Source organism: Chelon labrosus, assembly GCF_963514085.1.
Source record: "Chelon labrosus genome assembly, chromosome: 2".
Classification (NCBI taxonomy): Eukaryota; Metazoa; Chordata; class Actinopteri; order Mugiliformes; family Mugilidae; genus Chelon; species Chelon labrosus.
In genome coordinates this window covers 17034796-17054807 of record NC_140338.1, presented here as the reverse complement: position 1 = coordinate 17054807, position 20012 = coordinate 17034796, and the positions used below count along the sequence as shown (strand labels likewise).

General features: G+C 42.0%; 1 protein-coding gene across 1 annotated transcript; it reads right to left on the bottom strand.

The window, feature by feature from the left end:
• Positions 1-97: 97 nt before the first annotated feature.
• Positions 98-19807, bottom strand: LOC311494522 (ovochymase-1; the record flags this gene model as incomplete). Its single annotated transcript, XM_084553604.1, has 25 exons — positions 98-295; positions 1129-1289; positions 1640-1929; positions 2429-2526; positions 2619-2731; positions 2889-3068; positions 3176-3397; positions 3480-3635; positions 3986-4204; positions 4309-4492; positions 4586-4749; positions 5064-5341; positions 5745-5845; positions 5938-6047; positions 7235-7420; positions 7500-7787; positions 8596-8868; positions 10641-10853; positions 11231-11554; positions 11643-11653; positions 11792-12042; positions 14208-14353; positions 14807-14834; positions 17075-17205; positions 19657-19807. 25 exons carry the CDS (start codon positions 19805-19807, stop codon positions 98-100), a joined length of 4476 nt encoding a protein of 1491 aa, XP_084409730.1.
• Positions 19808-20012: the final 205 nt, after the last annotated feature.

The window sequence follows — 20012 nt, the reverse complement described above, 5'->3', positions numbered from 1 at the left end:
CAAGTGAAAAGGTTAAAAAATATCAGTGAACCTGCCTGAAAACACCTCAGAACGTTGCAATCAGTCCTAATGAAATCCTTATTTCAAGATATAAGTATTAGTTGGTTTTGCCACTTTCATAAATAAACTTTTTAATGTTGTCCTCAATCCAGTCACTGAAGGCAGAGACTCGGGTGAACACAGAGGGTTTCTTGTCTTGGATGCAGCCCTGAGGTCCAAAACTGACGATGCCATGCACTTCCCAGGTTGTATTTGTTCCAGGGGCTGCGCAGGTGAAAGGACCCCCAGAGTCACCCTACAAGAGAGCAGGACAATTAGATTTACTTTGGATGCATTGGATTTTGTCAGCTCTGTGCCCTTGAATTTATAAAGGCTATGACTCTCAGTGTCAAGGTTGACAGGGCGAGGCGAGTATATTAAACAAATTAAGCAAAACGGCTTTAATGAAAACTAACAAACAAGCAGGTAACTGAATGCGCTGCACATGGAGCAGGGTAACCCAAAAACTTAAATGCAAGAAACAGGTAAGAACTGGAAAACAGAGAAGGACAGAAGAAATATACGGGGAAGGATAACAGGGCAGAAGTTCAACACAACATGGGAGGATTACAGACAACACAACAGAGAACAAAGGCAGGGCTATAGAAAACACAGGGAGTAACACTAAACAGGAAACCAAGGAAGAACTTTACAAAATAAAACGGGAAACTCAAAACAGGTTCACAGGAAAACTTTAAACACATAACCATGACAGTAAGCCATCAATCTTTACCTGGAGTACTCTTGATGAAAATATCAGTACTTTGTATTATAATGCTCTTCTAAACTCTTAAACTGTAGTTGTTCATCCCATGTCCCTGCCTGAATGGCTGCTCATTATGGCCAACAAATTGCGTTCCTGTGTTCTTTTGTTCAATTATTTCTGCAAAACTGGCAACGCCATTTACAACCAAGGCTGAATGACCACAAACAAAACCGTTTGCAGGGTGTTACATAAAAGATAGCCCAACCATAAGAGCCCAGGACGCTTACATAACATTTGAAAATAGCTTGAAGGGACTTTCAAAGACCACCCCCCCTTATAAACTTATAATGTGCAGTTATACTTTTCAGAATGTGTATTCTAACCTGGCAGGCCGACTTCAGCTCATCCGGAGACCCATAGCCAGCACAAATCATGGAGGGCCTGAGGACGTCCCACCAGTAAGCGGGCTTACTGCACGTCTGGAAGTCAATAATAGGAAGGGCTGCCTGATTTAGCTTGGCAGACACTTCAGGGAACAGGTTACCTGGAAGTGAAAAGTAAAAAAAAAAAAAAAAAAAAAAGGTGATGTTGTAGAAAGTGAGACATTTACATCACAGAATACATTTCCAACCCTCCTTATTGCTAATCAAGCCAAGGTCATAGCAAAATGGACAACACATGCTGAACACACAAATTAGGCTTAATATTTGTCAACTCATGAACTTATAATTGAGTGTACCACTACATGGAAAATAGTGACAGTTTAATCTTAAGTTAAAATACTGAACGACATCATCATGTCTTACTATAACTGAGTTTCAACAAGGACACCTGTGAGTGCACTTTGCAACTGCAACCCTTTTACAAGTAACTGAAATGTATATCTGTTTCTACCTTTTTCGTCTCCCCACCCAGTGACAAAGCATGGTGTCCCAGCAGGCATCACGGCCCCAGGTTTAGGCAAACAGATTGGGCTGATTTCTCTTGTCATGTTGACCGGCTCGGTCAAATGCACCAGGGCTATGTCGTTGGTGATGTCACTGCTGTCCTGCTCATAGACGAACCCCTTGTGGCGGATGATGGCGTCCACCTTGTAGCATTTCTCTGCTGAGGGAACGTCCATGGAGGAGTTCATGTGGTGCTTTCCGAGACACATGCGCCAGAAAGTGGGGTTATTCAGTGGTCTGGAAAGAAGGTGGATGATAAAGGAGAAAATTAAAACTCGTTTTAATAAAGTTCAGTAAACTTTTCTAAAAGCTGCATTTATCCAGTACTGACTATTGTTGTAGCTCTAATGACTACTGCCTGGCTCATCGGGTGCAAAATACTTCACTGTGCTTACTAGCTAATTAAACAAACGAATCATCTTCAGAAACCCCTTGGGTGTCGTCCGCAGGCTTCGTTCATATTTATGTACAAGTGATGCTTGGCGCTGAGCCGGAGCTTGGTTTATATTGTAGTAAACAAAACACAACAGCACAGTGAGAGCCTTGAGAAGGAATCAGAACAGGAAAGATGTTCACCAGTGAGCTGACACTAATCACAAAGAAAGCTGTAAAGCTTGTAATATGAGTCTCAGATTGGTGCATTGTTTTTTCAAAATTCTCCATTATCCCCTTTAAAGAGCGGCACGCTGTTCAAATAGGATAGAATGCAGGTAGTACTTTCATAGATATATCTTACACCATGAAACAGTGAGCAGCAGTTAGGATCCACTCCTCATGAATCAAAGAGCCTCCACAGCCGTGCATGTAAGGTATGAGGGAAGATATTGGTGAAGCCTGGGGAAGAGAGGCACATGTTTACAACATAAAAGCTCTTCTCAATCTCAATCATTGATAGCTGGGTGCAGAGAAACAGAGACAGACAGTACCTGCATGGACACTTGCCAAGGCCAAGAATGTGGGATCGCCTCTTCCCCATTGACCACCCTTGGGGTGGCTGTATTTGGTGTCACTGCTGGTTTGCCACAATTTTCTGGCCAGTCTAGGATCAGAAAGTTTTTCATCAGTCATGAACAGTTCAGCCTGTATTTATATCCGGGTAAAGCCAATGGTAAATCCAAAAAAGGTATAACAGTATCACAACGTATAACATCACATCACAACTGGGCTGTTGTGAGTTGAGTCGGGCCTCCACTCACTTATGGTGACGTTCCATGGGCTTGGAGTCGGAGGTGGTAATGTTGGGATAACACTGGCATCGGTGGTCCAGTAACCCCGGAAACCCTGCTGTTGATTGACTCCGTTACTAAGGAAACGGATGACGACTGTGTTGCTGGGGACGGTGATGGCAGCTGGAGGGGCAAAGCCACAGAATCGACCTGCAGAACAGACAACAGTGAGAGTTGCTTCACCACAGCTCATCACTCAAGATGCTGATGCTGATTTTACAGCAAGTACAAAGAGAAGTTTTAGTGCAGTGACCAACCGAGTGACTTCATGGTGTCTCCATTGAAGATCTCCACATAGTCCACACAGTCTCCTAACATATTCACAGCTTGCAGTTCAAAGTGAGTGAAGGCTACATGGATGCTTTTTGATGAAGGGATGGTGATACGCCATGTGCAAACAGCCAGGCTTTCGTAGTCATTGGGCCAGTTAGGAGAAATGATTTCACCCTGGTTGCTGCTGAAACTTCCTCCACAAGGAGCTGTCACAGGACAGGCGAGGATAGGAGGACACAGAGACAAAGTGACAGTGAGACGCACAGTTTTTGCTTTTTCCTCAGGGTCTTGTCTCGTCTGCTGCCTTACCATCTGCAGGGTCCACCGCCCTCCAGGTGGCATTGAAGCCTGTGTCCACCACCTTGTCATTGGAGGAGAAGCTCATGTGAAGAGTATTTCCATCACTCACCACATCTTTAGGGGTGACATGGCTGCAGAAGGTGCCTGAGGTAAAAATTAAGAAGTGTTAGTCTAACGTCTCTGGGAAACTATTTTTTTTTTTAATAATTTATACATCTTTTAACATATAAGAACTTTTTTGCCCAACTTTTAATTGTTTTTTGATGCATAACTTGAGATATACTTAGAGCAGAACAGCTATATTTATTTGATCCTAAATATGATTATTATATATATTATAGCATATTTTATCCTGAAGAAAGACATACAATGTGATCATTTTTCACTTCATTGTCACACAGTAAATAGGCCGCAAGTATTTAGAGGTGTAATTACATAATTTACACATCAAATAATGCAAATTTATAATCAGCTGGCAGCAGATATTCACACACCTAGACTTCCCAGACTGTCTCTGAGGCTGACTTTGTCATTTATGCACATGTCACTCTCCTCCAGGGAGAAATTGTGGAAATGCAGGTGGACCAGTTTGCCAGCAGGAACACTGATGCTCCACTGGCAGTTGGCTTTGCTGTCGTAGCTGCCAGGGTAACCCATAGAGGACACGGTGCCGCTTGTGCCAGTCAGTTCCTTTGCCCCTCCACAGCCAGATGCTACACAAGGAGGACAAAAGGTGAGAACGTGACATACGGTACACTTAGCCTTCCACGGGTAGTTTGTGAGCAGATCGTTTCTCTTCAGGTGGATGAAATCATACTGTGCTCATTGTAGATGTCCCTGCGGATGACATTTGAGATCCAGGGGATGTAGGCAGAGGAGCGGGTGAACACGGAGGGCTTCTTATCCATAATGCATCCAATAGGGCCAAAGCTGGTTATACCATGAACTTCCCAAGGACCACCAACGGTATCCTGGCAAACCAGTGGACCACCTGAATCTCCCTATCAAAGTCAAAATCGATACAGATTATCTTCTAATTAATGGCCAGAACAACGTAGCTCTTATTGTAGGCTTTTTTATTTTTATTTTTTTACCTGACAGACAGATTGGAGCTCATCAGGCAGGGTATAACCGCAACAGATCATGGAGGGCTTGACCTGGAACCACCAGTAATCCATCCTCTTGCAGGTGTCATATGGCACAACAGGCAAGGCGACCTGGTTGAGGCCCTCTGAAGCTTTAGCATTAAGTGAATCACCTGATGAACAAATACATTTAGACTGTTAGAAATTCCCTCAGTGTGACACAGGAAAATAAACAAAGGTATTTGCACATAGAGTCCAGCAGATGGCATGCAAACTGAAATAATGCAAAAGAAGAATGAAAATGAATGTTTAATAGCACAGAAGATTGTGTGTGTCTGTCTCCTGAGGCGATGCATTTTGGTATTTATTGAGTGATAAAATATCACTTTAAATTAGCTGTAAAAGGTCAGGCAATAGCCCAGCGACAGCATAAACATGTAAATGTGAAGAATATGCGCAGGCTGCTAATGAGTGTGTGAAACAGCACCGGTTTCATCTCCCCAGCCGGTGGCGTAGCACTTCTTGCCCCCGGGCAGGACTTCCTCCTCGGAGGGAAGGCAGGCGTAGGATATCTGATCACTGGGTGTGACCTCCCCGTCCAGCCTCACCAGGGCAATGTCAAACTCCACCGTGGGCACCGTGGGATACTTGAAGCCCTCGTGGCGATAGATTCCAGTTATGCCGAAGCAGTGTTCACTCGGCTCTGTGTAGGTCAGGTTGTGTTTTCCAAGGCACATACGCCAACGCTGCAGCTCATCAGCATAACTGGGGAGGGAAAACAGCTCGAGTAGTAAGCGTACAAACACACAGTGACATGTCACACTCTTATAAACTGACAGGATGCTGGGGCTGCATCAGTTTGCACTGTGGGAATTCTAGCGTTAAAAACAGCAGTGTATCATTCACAGGCTCCACGGTGCTCCAGGATCGCTCTCTAAAGGGCTCTGTAGACCATTAGCCCAGGCGTTGAGGCATCTCTAACAAGGCATCGCTCTTACACTGTAATAAGCCTAAGGTGAATGCACATACACCAATACCTGCCATCTGAGATTAGGCAAATGGGCTTCCGGGAAGTCTGAGAAAACTTTATTCCCTGTAGCACCCTTCTTTGGAGCATTTCTAAAATTCACTTTTTGTGCACTTATAAATCAGGAAATGGTGTATTTACTTTATGAAGCAATGGGCTGCTGTGAGTACCCAGTTCTTATGAATGAGAGTGCCACCACAGATATGGGAGAATTTGGGTTCCGTCTGACTGCTTGGCCAAACCTGAAACAAACAACCAGAGGAGAAACTCATTATTAATATTATATTGTGCGTATTTGTGTGACTTTTGCAGCTTCATTAGTGGAGAGCCTCACCTGCATGGACACCTGCCAGGGCCAGGAGTGCGGCTTGGCTGCCTCTCCGTTGACAATGCGTGACAAAATAGCAGGAGGAATGGCTGGTTTCCCACATGAGCTGGGCCAGTCTAAAGACGATGTGTTTGTGTTTAAATAAAGCCAGAATATACAGTACCATATCTGCAGCTAACAGATAAGCCCCTGTGATGCAGAAAAGTGGCTTTCAGTGACTGACTCTGGCACACTGTTGGACACCAGGCTGTCTGCGCGTCTGTAATGTCGTCAGCGTGTCTTCATAAAACATAATCCCATGCTCCTGCTGCAAATTTCAGGGCCTGGATGTCGCAGCATAATAATACATAACGGTATACATTATTTTGGTCATCATCATCATCCCTCGCCCTTTTTTACTTCCATCATCCGGCACATAGGGCAAACCCTGCCATAGCCAGGGTGAAAAAAAAATATATCTCACAGGCAGCAGAGTTCATCTATGAAACTCTATTTCAGCAATTGGCTTGGCAGGGGCCTGCGCCACCTGGGGCTCATCGCCGAGTGAGGAATGGAAATCAGGTGACAACTAGCAAGGAAGGAAAGTGAAGCACTAGGTCACTTCACTTTGTGTTCTCTCCGCACCAAATCACCTGGCTTTACTGCAAATCTGGCAGATGGGAGAGAGGCTTTAAGGAAGGGATAGGATGAGAGGAGGCATGGTTTAGATTTAGATGAACAGAGAGGAGGCGCTGCTTGAAACTGTTGGTCACTGGCGGTCGGAGAAGACTGCTCCGTCATTGTGGAGCATTATGTTGTTGAGAGCCCCAGCATTTTAAATGAAAGGGCTCTATTATACATGTTATAACGTAAAAATACTGCAGCTATGTGGAATCTTTGTAACTGCAGCTAATACATTATTTTCTGTATCTTTAATTTTTTTCCATGTAACCGTTGTTGCTTAACTTTAAAGCTGCTTTTTGCCACTTTTCTGCAATATAAAAAAACCGACTGGACGACGTCTTATGCATTATTGCTTCCAGTGGGCTTGACACAACAATAGCATTCATTTTAAAGAGCTGTTTTTGCTAAAATAAACAACAACTGCGGGCTGCTGCTACTGGAAACACAGTTTATAAAAGCGGAGGTGGTGAGTCGCCAAAGCAAAACAACGTTCTGAAATAGGCCAAAAGTCTCTGCAAAGCTGTGTTTAAATGCAGATTTGAATCAGCCCTTTTGCATTACAAGTGGTCAATATGAAATAAAACAGCTTTACTTCTAACTATGTAGTGTGTTGCAGATGTTATTAACACAGATGCTCTACCTATGGTGATTTTGTCCCAGGGGTTGGGCTGAACAGGTGGCTCAGTGGGAGCAGGAAGACTGGTGTCTGCTGTCCAGTAGGCCCTGAAGCCTTTGGCCTCAGTTAACAGGTCTGAATGGAACCGAATCACCAGCCTGTTGCCTTTTGTCCGGATGGTACTAGGCAGCTTAGTCCCACAAAACGGACCTGAATAGATTGAAAGAATAATTTGTCCATCGTGAATAAATTGGAAAAGAGACTCTACATTTGTATTTTAACGACTAACTTCCTAACACAGCTGTGTCACAAAATACGCAAACCTGCTTACCGTGCTCTTTAATCAGAGCATTAGTCAGACCATTGATGTCGTACACCTTTATGTTATCATAGCATTTGGACGTGAAGATATCATTGGCTTCTAGGTCAAAGTGGGTGAACGCCAGCGTGATGTTATTCCCCAGAGGCAAATCGATGTTCCACATGCACTCGGAGTTGGCCTTGTAGTTCATAGGCCAGTTCTGGGACTTGATAACCCCGGTGTCCGCCGTGGAAAAAGAGCCACACCCCTGGATTTCTGAGAGAAAATGAGAGAAACTGTGTGAGAAGGAGAAAATACAAAATCTCATCGAGAAAATATGAAAACATTGCGTCAGACCGATTAGTCAGATATACTTTGGTTCCATTTTTCTATTGAAATACCGATTTGTAGAGTATTAACAATTCATTATCTTTCACGTAGGCAATGGTATAACGTAACATTTAGTCTAAGTAAGGTACTTAAGAAGTATAGGTTTCAGGTATATGCAGTTTGCTTGAAAAACATCCAATTTTATGGTAATTTGTACAATCATTAGATTTAATAGGCGGGTACTGCATTTTATGCTCCTTTAGACTAACTGCTTATGAATGTAACATGCATTAAAACAAATTTAATTTACTGTAGATAGGCTGTGCACTTTTGATATGACACTCCAGTCTGTTGATAATATTTATGTTTTTTTATTTTAGACTACAGCAAGAGTTTTACTTGTTATTTAGTATTTCTGTGTTGCTCTATTGCTGCTCCTGGTTTAGTGAGTTACTTCTTCCACCTCCACAGGTGGGATCTTTTTCTTGCCTGATAATCGTGATTAAAACTAACAGATAAAGAAGTTTTATCTTGCTCTCTGTGCATCACACTGTACTCTGACCTGTACTTTCACACTTCTTACGCAACAACTGTGCAGTTGTTTTTTCTTGAAATATGTGACAGAGGGGTGAGATGTTTTATGGCTGGTTTTAATGAAGTGCTTCGTTGCTTCATCAACATGCTCCTCAGGTGTGAGTGTGCTCCTGTGTGTGTGTGTGTTTTGTACTGGTGTAAGTGTATCAGTCCTCAGTACCTGTGACATCCTCAGGATACACAGCCTCCCACTTGGCAGAGAAACCTCGGTCTGTGAGGCGACCGTCGGACTGGAAGGTGACAGACATTTTCTCAGTGGCGCTGACCAGCACCGGGGGAAGGAGGTAGCCGCAGTGCGTACCTGTGAACGAAGGAAGGGGAAGGATGAAGGTAAAGGTTGGAAGTAAATGGAGACGGCAGGGCCAGGAATTCAGGTGAACAGTTAAAAGGAGAAACTCTGTGAACCATGAGGTGTAAGTGTGCGCGTCTGCAGCTAGAGATGCCGAACCACAAAAGGAAATTAGTCTAACTTTACTCTGTGTGAGTGTGACATAAAGCAGCTAGTAACAGAACATGATGTGTCAAATTAACCCTGGCTCTTACAGACAGCCCAACATCGTCATTATCTGCAAATACATGATGGTATTGAATTGCAAAATAAGTGCAAGACGCAACAATCAGCCATTTCAACATCTGGCCGTCAGTCAGGAACATTTCATATGTACACTAATATCCCCCATTTAAGTAATATCTGATTACGTGGTATAATCAGATCTCTATAATGTTCTTTTTCTGTCCTGGACCACTGTGGTACATGATATGTGGGACATTATGCCATATATAAAAGCTTCATGATTACAAGTGTATGGGGAAATTCTGCAACGACACAGATGCCAGTTGTGTGAACTGTATTGTATTGTAACCTATGAAACGTGTCTGCCTCTCCACAGTGAGAAACATATCAAGCCAGTTGTGTGGTTTCACTGACTCAAGCACCCAGTTGTAGTACGCAGCAGTTTTTTAAACAGTGCAGACTTCGAACAGTGAGCATACCTGCCGTTTTTCTTGGCTTATTGTGTCCGTATTAGGAATTTTCATGGCATGTACAAACTCTGGATTGAATCATGAAATGAAGCCAAACTGAACATGTGTAGTGGAAGTACAAACTCTGAAAAAAAATACTTTTCAAACCTTACTGTGTTTAAAAAAAAAAATAATAAGCTAGAGTTGTGCATGTGATGTTCTTATGTTGTAACTACTGAAATTGCAATTATGTCCGTGTCCGTGTTCATTTAGATTGGGTGTGGTCACGTTTCCCTGAAATAACAACCCAAGGAGAGGGTTACAGAGATGGCTGCTGAGTGGTGAGCGTACACACGTTCGTTCACGCCGCAGTTATTTCAGATTTTGCAAATGAGGTGATTTGATTTCGGAGCACCATCGTACGTAAGTTAACACATTCATGAGGAAACGTTCAAACCAGACACATCGTATGCAAAGTCAGAAAACCTGGTTTTGGACAATACATTTTTGGACAAGTAAACCAAAGCCAGTAAACCTTGAAGTACTAGCGTTATATCCCTGTCACATTGTCGACCAAACAGTACATTTATATAACGATGCAACTGTTGTATCCCATGATATACATCAAATGTTGTGTTATTTCTCCTTTAATGAACGACTTTGCGTTGCCTCATAGTTGTTGGGATCTTTAAAGAGTTTCAGACCTTTTTCATTTCTCTCTGCAGCCAGAGTCCAGCAATAAAACTTTCTCATCACCTATCTGTGAGTGTTTCACATGGAGCGTCTGGCTGCACCTCAGTGCTTTAGTCCTTGAGAACTCAGCAATAGATAAAGCTGCATCAGCCTCACCGCAGCCGCTGAAGTGAATAATGAGAGGTAATTTATAGTTTGCTCGGCTCTTTCTAAAGAAGATCCCAATCAACTGTTTTACAGCAGGGGGTGGCAGCTATTGAGCTCTACTGTAATAACGGAGCTGTTAGCCCAGCAAGGTACACTGAACAAGCCAAAGTCCTCATATCCAAGGACAGGATACATATTAGCTCGTTGTGCATGTTTGTCTCAATACCTGAGACGTGGTTTTAAGGACCTTTACTCTGCAGTGGCTGCTGTTCAGGCTGATGTTACAGACATGGAGGGACGAAGGTGTCAGACACAAAATCAAACTTTATATTAAGTCTTACTAAAAAAATGAACTAAACAAAAGTCAATCAGCATGGTTAGTGTGCAGAAGGTATGGCTCACCTAGAACGCCGTATTTATCTGAGATGACCAGTTTGTCCTCATTGCACTGTCCAGTCTCTCCTGTGATGGCCATGTCAGTGATGTGCAGTTTCACCAGGAGTCCTCTGGACACAGATATCTCCCAGGTAGTGTTTAAATTAGCAGGGTATGGATTTGGGAAACCCGAGGACTGGATAACTCCCTTACGCCCAGTAAGGATTGGACCGCCGCTGCCTGTGGTGAAAACAACACTTCATCATATTCACTCCTCATTATGCAAATTGTTTTGAGAAGAAGGGAGACCAGATCAAAAGCTGGGTTTTGACATTTAAAATGGCGTTTGTTTTTTTTTCTTTCTATTGATGTGGACCAGCTTGCTTTGATACAAAACTGAGCTGTGAACAGATTCATAATGTGGTTCCTTAATTGGTCACTGGAGAGAACCGCTCAGGCTGCCAACAGCTTTAACGCAGTAATGAATAGATGAAGCTAAAGGGGGATGTCCCCACTCCTACGCACAGAGCTACTTGCATTCATCTTTATTTGGTAGCTGTCACCTGATCCATGTGTACGGGGGAGCTTCAGTTATCACTGGATGGGAACCAGCCCACTGTACATCGCTTGGGAAAATAGATAATGGTGACTGTTTGCAATGACTGTTTGGAAAGAGTGCTCACCAGAGGTCGTGGAAGGTGAAGAGGTTTGAGTGGTGGGTCTGGTTGTAGGTTTGGGTGTCGTCGTGGTAACGACAGGTGGAAGGCTGAACTTTGTGTAGGTTGCTTCAAATCCTTTCGAAGTCAAACTGTTGTCAGATTTGAAGCGGACAACCATGGTGTTTCTGCTGGACTCCACCGGCTTTGGTATCTTGCCCCCACATAGTGTACCTAATGGATTATAAGCATTTACAATAACAGAAACACTCCCACATCTCAGCTCTGACACATTGGCAGATCATCCAGGCTGCTTTAAAAATGAAGTCTCTGCGGGCAGATGCAAAATAATCAAGTGATCTGTCCATTGTACGTCTTTTCAAACTTTGAATTGAGGTTATTTTTACTCATGAACCCACATAGTTGGCATTGTTATTGCTGAACAAAGCCCACAGTCTATTCTGAGTTTCTAACACATACATTTGCCTTTTAATCACACATCCAAACACAGACTACACTGACAAGTGAAAATATTGTGTTATCTGTAATAAATTTTGGTTCATCATTATGTACATTGCTGAAATGTATTTGAAAATAGGTTTACTTGTCCCTTTTGTCTTCCCCGGATGTGTTGTGTCAGGCTTACCTAGTAAAGAAGAGCCAGGATTGTGGCCATCGTAGACCTGAACAAAGTCTCCACACACCTCAGGGACCAGATCGAAGGAGGTAAATGTCAGTCGGACCCTGTTGCCTTCAGGCACTGTGATTTTCCACTGGCCCAACAAACAAACACACGATCATATTTAATGCTCAGTGTTATTCTCAGCAATTTTCACTTTAAACATCACACAGACTGCAAATGGCTGCATCCTCTGTGGTTTTAAAAACAACAGGTTCCCATGTTATGGGACGGCTCTCTGCATCACTCCTCATGTTTTCCTACGTCTAGTCTGGAACACGAGCTGCATTTTTGACATACTGTATCTCATAAATAATTCTATCACTGATTCGGCTTCTGCTTGGACAGACGTGATCCATCAAGCTGAAGTACAGCCAGATGACAACACCATATGACTCCAGGTCCAAGCCCAGCATGCAGACCGTCTCATCAAAACTGACTCTGACTTAATTTGATTAAGTATTATTCACTGATCAAAAACACAAGCTGTTGAGATGATTGTGCTGAAATCATTAAGACAGTGGGTTTTCTTTGAGGTGAGAATCCTAAACTGGTAGTCATGTCATGCAGGTGCAAAAACCTGGTTTTGTCTTATCAGTTATAATCAAAGGAAAAGCTCAAATGTTATCAAAAAAGGCTACCGTTAAATTACATTAAAAATTAAACATTGCAAAAATCTAAGTTAGGCCCACGTTTTGTACATAGATTTGCAGAGATGCACCTGAAATATGCTCAGACATGTCTCTCACATTGCTGGAATTAATGTAATTTGTAAGAAGGTTTCGCACCATTATTATCAACTGCACTTGTAAGTGCGTTTGAATGTCAGCTAGCGACGATGTTTCTACAAGTGCTAGGCTGTTGTTTGCACCTTTGTAATGATATAATCACTTTCAGATGAGCGGTGGTGTATGGATTAAACAAACATGTCAAAATGTGTTAATTGGTGAGTTTTAGAGATATTTTAGAAAACTTTGTGGAGTGATCTGTTTCCTCTTCGTTATGCTGCAGAATTTGTGCCTCCAAAACAGTTTTGACTCATCAGAGAATGGACATGGGCCTTCTGAGGGTGTCCTGTGGTGTCTGGCAACATGATGTTGTTAGTGGGGGCCTTTGGGTCCTATGGGTTGAGGGGAGGGGCCTCTGTGGATCATCCCACAGATACTTGATCAGTTTGGGATCTAGTGAATTAGGAGGCCAGGTCAACACCTTGTGCTGTTCTTAATGTTTTTTTAGTTGTTCCTAAAGTGTTTTTGTGTGTGTGTCTGTGTCAGGCTGCATCCTGCTGGGGATGGCTGCTGCCATCAAGGAGTGTCACTCCTATGGGGTGGGGGTGCCTGGTCTGGTCTAGGTGGGTGGTACATGTCTAAGTAACATCCACATAAATGCCAGGTCCAAAAGTCTCCCAGCAGAACATTGAATTGTCACAAGCTGGTCAGTGTCATTTACTTCTCCAGTCAGTGGTCATAATGTTGTGACTGATCGGTGTACATACAGTATATTGTTCATCGCTAGACGTCTTGGTGCATTTGCAGTCTGGCAGATAGGTGGTTTTCTGTTGGAGGGGCATTGTCTGTACCTGACTAGCTGTTCATAAGAGTGATAGCTTGCAGGAAGAAAGTGTTCCCGTGTCTGGCTGTCGTGATGTACAGTGTTTGGCAGCGCTTCCCAGAGACGCTCCAGTTTGTCACTATGATTAACTCCTTTGATATACAGCTACTGTACCATAAAAATGTAAATTGTAGCAGTGTTATTTTCATTTCAATATGTCTGCTGTCTGCTTTATTTCCAGTGTGGTGGAGACTGCACTGTGCAGTACGATGTACATCCTCAGTTAAAGGTCATCAGACGCCAAAACCTCGGGGTAGGTAAACGTTAACATGTAGCGTTCATATCTGAGCAGTGTGCTCTCGTTCGCGTGTATGGCAGTACCTGATACAGCGCTCCATCCGAGTAGTTCTTCTCTGGGAAGCCGGGGGTCATCAGATTCCCCTGATCACCTTGAAGAAAGCCCCCAGCTCCGGCTATTTCTGGTAACAGGAATGAAGGGCACTTCAGCGCTACAGACACCTCAAGGATACCCACTGTACGGCCCTCCATCTATCTCCCCCATTTTCATTTTTCCACCTACTAGCCCTCTTTTCATCCAGCAACAATCATTGCAGTATTCACCTTCTAGGTCAATCATATACTGACCGACATCCAATGTTATGTTAGAGTCAAGTAATTTTCTAGCTGAAATGGATTTCCTCTCATAACCTTACCTGATGTGAGCTCTGGAGCCACAGCTTTGTAATGAGCCTTGAATCCTTGATCTGTTTTTCTGTCATTGGTGTCAAAGAAGACCGTTAGGTGATTGGTCAGTGACACCAGAGGCTTCGGTTTGGCGTAGCCACAGTATTTACCTACAAACAAAACATAAATTATATGAAGTGAGTGTTTTTTCACCCACTTAAATTGACGACATGTCCAAATATTACAATACAGTGATCAGAAGAAAATAAAAACAAAAACTAAAGATTCAAAAAGACCACTATGTGACTTAAAATAGAAATAAAATGGCTGCAATGTAAAGTAGAACAACTTCATATTAATGTAAATCAGCCACAAAGAGACACAAAATGGTTTGTCCTTTTTAGTCTAGTCAAGTTACAAATAGCAGCTATTTAAAAATGAAAGTATTCTGGAAGACATTTCACAATTCAAGCGACTTCTTCAGTTCTAAATGGCTGGTGAGGAGTTTTTTTTTTTTTTTTAACAGAAACATCTGTGGGTGGTGCTCACTCGACCGAGGTTCATTAACTGTAAACTTTTTGTCACTAATGTGTCCCCCAGAAAAGTTTCACCCCTATTCACACCTTGGATCTGGAGTTTCCAGACCAATAACTGTGGAGAAACAGGACACCATATGGGTTTATGTGAACATGTTTCTCCAACATGTTATCTGGTCTTTAACAGATCCCAGTCATGTGACTTTCAGGTGGACACCACCCACAGATATTCCTGATAAAAACCTCTACTCCTTACTAATTATTTTGAACAGTTTTTTTTGGATATATATATATATGACCTAGGTGACTGAGGATCTTAACTGACATCAGCTAGTTATAGATATTATTTCATTATAATATAATTATTTTGTTCAAGAATAAAAGGAGCTTACTGCCATCCTTCTATGAGTCTGTACCAGAGTCCTGCCTCTCTAAACCATAGACTGTATATAAATATGGACAATGCGTCCCCACTTCCTTGCATTGGCCAAACTCACACTATTTTCCCTGGGATACGGGCGGTGCCATCTTGCAAGCTTTGAGCCAGAGTCTGCGCAGTGCGGTCTGAGAGTGGAGCCACGCCGAGCCACATTATTGATGACCCGCCCACACTTCAGCCAGTTTCACTTGCATTTTCATTGAAATAATACTGCGCTCTGCTCTACCTCCACCAGTTACAAAGAAACTGAACTTATTTTACATAAAAATTCTCTCACAGTGGTTGGCATGGCAACTGGTAGACATCATGATGTCACATCCTCTTTTTATAGCGTCAAATAACTAACTAAAATGAAAGTTATATGAAAATTTGACACTTCAGTATGTATCATCATTATATTAACTACCTATAATGACAGAAAGCATCCTTGAAAAAAAATTTATTTTAACGTTTTAGTTTGGCCCATCTACTAACATGGAGGAGGTGGAGCTTATGATCTATACTGCTGCCAGATACCAGGGGGAGCTCTACTTGCTTTTGCTTCACTCTTTAGCAGCGGTTCTGTCGTCCATCTTTATACAGTCTAGGCTCTAAACCAGTACTCTTGTTAATTTTCATCTAAATAGCTAACACAAATGTGTGGATGCCTGGTAAAGAAACACAAGATGTTTGTGAGCCAAGGACACTGATTTGAACTCTGCAATCTGGTTGGACAAAAAGAGAGTGTTAGTGTTGTGCACCAGTAGGACTGTGTGGTTGACTCGCTGAGTCTGCCCATAGGCGTTTGAATCAGGCCTCGAAGGCAGAAACCTGTCCATTTAAGAAATTGTCTCAGATTCACAGCTGGATCACCTGCAACAGAAACATGCAGAGGTGTTTCATCTTTTTTTTTTTTAAATCTGAGAAGTCGATAAGAGATGCAGGCTGCTGACACGGTAGGCAGGAGTGAGTGCTAAGTGCGAAATGTTGTTGGGTGTGGGAGAGCACATATGCTTGTGCCTATATGTGTGGAAATAAAGAGAAATTATGACACAAAGAGAAAATCAGCTGCATGTTATGACTACGGGAAGGCTGAGGAGGAAGGATCAATGATTTTATTTTGTCCTGTGGGTCTGGAGAGGAGAGCTGAGGAGAATGAAGGAGACAAGGCAGCCATCTGTCCGTGATGCTGCCGCTGCATTCTTCCCAGCTGTCCCCTACTGCTTGGCCTCACATAAAACATTTTCCATAACAGCAACTTGACAAACTCTACTGATTAGACACCCGGCACAAGGTGTGTGCCTGCCTGGTGTCTGAAATAAAGACGTGAGTGAAATGTTTTCATCTGCTCAGTCCTGTGACAAAAAGATAAGGTGGATGTGTTGAAACTCAGGAGGAACATTGTTCTGGACCATAAAAAGGGTTTATGTCATAAAAATAAATCTGTTCGTGCCAAACCAACCAACCGACAACACCTGAACGCCTTGTTATCAGAGACTTGTGTAGTGTAACAATAAAAACTCTTTGAACTATTATTATTTGAACTCCTCTGATCAGAATCTGCACTGTTATCTTATAATACCAATACAGTCTTATAACATCTTATAAGAAGATAACAGTAATAATAATACAAGTTTTTACAATGTTTATTTTCCTGGTTTAACGTTGCAATTTAAATGGTCTATTCGTTTCTTTGTATTTTTCAGATATTGAAATGTACTGTTGCATGTTTTATCTATTCAAATGAACATCTGTTGTTTGTTATCTGTGATTTGTAATGCACCGCATTTCTCTCTGAGTAATATTTAGATCTCATGAATCAGTCAACAGTTCATTAAATATTCTTTCACGGGAGGTAGGATACGTCAAAGAGGACCGTAACTCTTCGAGTTGACTGACTGCGCTTTGGAAGAGCATGAGTAAATGATTCTTGTCACCTTGTCGGGGTCCACAGTGATTTGCCAAGTGCAACTTTTGCCATTGTCGTAACTGTTGGGGTAGTTCCAGCTGGTGAAGGTTCCTGACTCCTCAGACAGATCTCGAGGACCTCCACACCCAGACATGGGTCCTGTAGATGAACGACAAATGGTTATCGCTGAGACACCTTTTTGTAAATCACAACCACGTGGTCAGTGCTTGAAGCGCAGCTCCTCATCTGATCTAATGGTGCAGCTTAGACAAAGAGAGATACCTCCACTACTCTCTGAAGCTCCTGAAATTATTTATAGATTATAACACACTAAGAAGCCTCAAAGCTTAATTATCCCTTTTAATTACTGTGTACTCATCACCCGCCGGCTCAGACTCGGGATCCTGCTACTTAAATTTTCAATTATCTTTTTATTATTTTAATAGAGCATTTTATTTTAAGCTGAAAACAAGATCAAGACAACACTCAGTCGATAGATCCATAATAATAATAATGATTTCTTTTTGTCCAAGCTGCACCACTGTGGCTGAAGAGGGATAACATTTACTGTGAAATTCAGATTATTAAAAACACCTTGTGGTATTTGCACCAAAAGACGTAATAGTAATTAATGGCCCTCAGTTTCAGGATTGACTATAGAGTAATGTCATCAGCCATAGCAACAGCTTACTCTCCCTTGTGGCTGGATCAGCTTCTGTCAGGGAGTGTGGAGCACAGCTGTGTTTAACAACAAATAGATGGGGTCCGGTTAACGAGAACACTGTTATAACACAAATTAGGCCCTTTTGTGTAAAACAAGCCATCTCAGTTAAAGACCCATTAATTAATTATCATTTATTATCATTTGTTGAAGTTATTTGTTGAAGACTCTGATAATGATACTAAAAACTAGTTGTTTCTGCTCATATGTATTTGTCCATTTAAAGCAACCCCTCACATGCAAACCAAATACAAAACAAGGCACCAGATATGAGATATGCCTGCTCTAACAGAGCAGTCACTGCCATTTAAGATAAGATAAGATAATCCTTTAATTTATCCCACGGTGGATAAAAAAAGGAAGATTTTATTGCACAGAGACGGAGGACAAATAAAAATAGGAGTAATATCGTGCTATGGTGAGATGACGGCACATACATTATTGTTTGCCTGTGGAATTGCTGGGGAACAGGACCATCATAAAGATATTACCAAAACTACACAGAGCGACTTGCTTCTGACTCTTTGTTTTAACCCCATGGGATCAGGTTATAAATCTCTGTGAAAAATTTTTAAATTTTCGGAGAAATGGAGAAAAAATTCTAAATTAATGAAGTTACTATATATGGTCCCTTGCCTTTAAGTGGTAAACAAATGTAAACATATTCAGACCATTAGAACATAAGTGCTGATTCATTCACCTGTCAACATACACATTATCACATCAGACAACATTAGGACACTTCTTCATGGTACCTAATAAAGCAGGTATGCTTAGCGTTCATGTTGACGTGGACCTTGCAGACCACATTTGACTCTGATTTGACCTGACTAGCATATACGGTTCCTTCCCCCATAAAGAGTTAAATCTTACAGCAAGATATCCCATTTATCTATTTATCTGACTGTCTATCTATCTATCAGCACTGTGAGTCTGTACTTTGAGCTACATGCCGATATCAACGTGCTAACACGTACATAATAACGATACAGATACAGCCAACCCTTAATGTTCGTCTTAGTTTCGCACGTTATCGCAGGGGTGTTTGATAATTAGTCACAAACAGAAAGTTGAGGCTAATGAGGAGGCCTCCGGTTTTGGAGGTATTTGGTCATAAACCACAATTCTGCAAAACTTTTTCTGAATTTCAGCATGATGGTGGCACCACATCTCATTCATCATGTAATTTATCCTCTGGGGACAATGAGTGTTTGCACAAGATCTTATGGTGATGCATCAGTGCAACAGTTGTGAGCTACTGGACCAAAGACAGACACGGCCATCCTTTATGGTCAAACATGTCAACTACTGAGTGTCGGTCTCAAGAATACTGACATTTAATAAAATGGAAATCCAATTTTCAAAATGAAATCAAGGCCGTTATTTTTTGTTGCCCAATACAACAAAAAACCAATACAACAAAAAGTAAAGTTTGTAGTTCTTGTCGGGATTCATAACAATACATATTGGTAACGTTGTAAATTCTTTGCAATGCCTCCCTTAATAAAGATCACACATGTTAGGTGTGATGGGTAAGTAATTACTTAACCTGTTTTATTTATAAAGACCCATAACTTCCATATTTTTATTTTTATTTTTAATTTTTAGAGTGAACTATTATTTTGGTCTAAAAGTTTAACTAACCAATAGACTGTCATAGTCAGTACACAGACTGAAGGATGACTAAACAATAAATTTGAATTTGTCTAAAATTCTGAAATTCAGCATATATAAAGCTTCTAATAATAGATTTTAATTCTGAGAACGGCTGTACGCTTTTAAAAGTACACTAATGCACAAAAGAGATAGCAGAAACATGTATTTCATGTACTGTATCTAAGATGTACTGTATGTTGGCACTGAGGCAGAACACAAGTATAAACACTCACCTTCTGTATCAGTAGGAGATTCAGCTTTGTCCGTGAAGTAGATGACCACGAGGCCGATGCAGGCGCCGGTCATTGCCACAAAGAGAAATATCAGGCTCTTTTCCAGAGTGCTCAGACCCCCGCGCCGACGATGACCTTTCTCCACATCCATTTTCCTCACGGTGGTGAAGACGTAGCGGACTGTGCCTGAATCCAGCAACTCACCAGCTTATTACCAACACAAGGAGGACCATATCTGAACTTTGACAGCACAGGTGAACCTTGAGCTCACTCACATTGCAGTGGTGCAGCATGCTAGCCTGAGCGGGACTGATGTGATTGAGCCATAAATAATAATACCGTCTCATAGAAGGAAG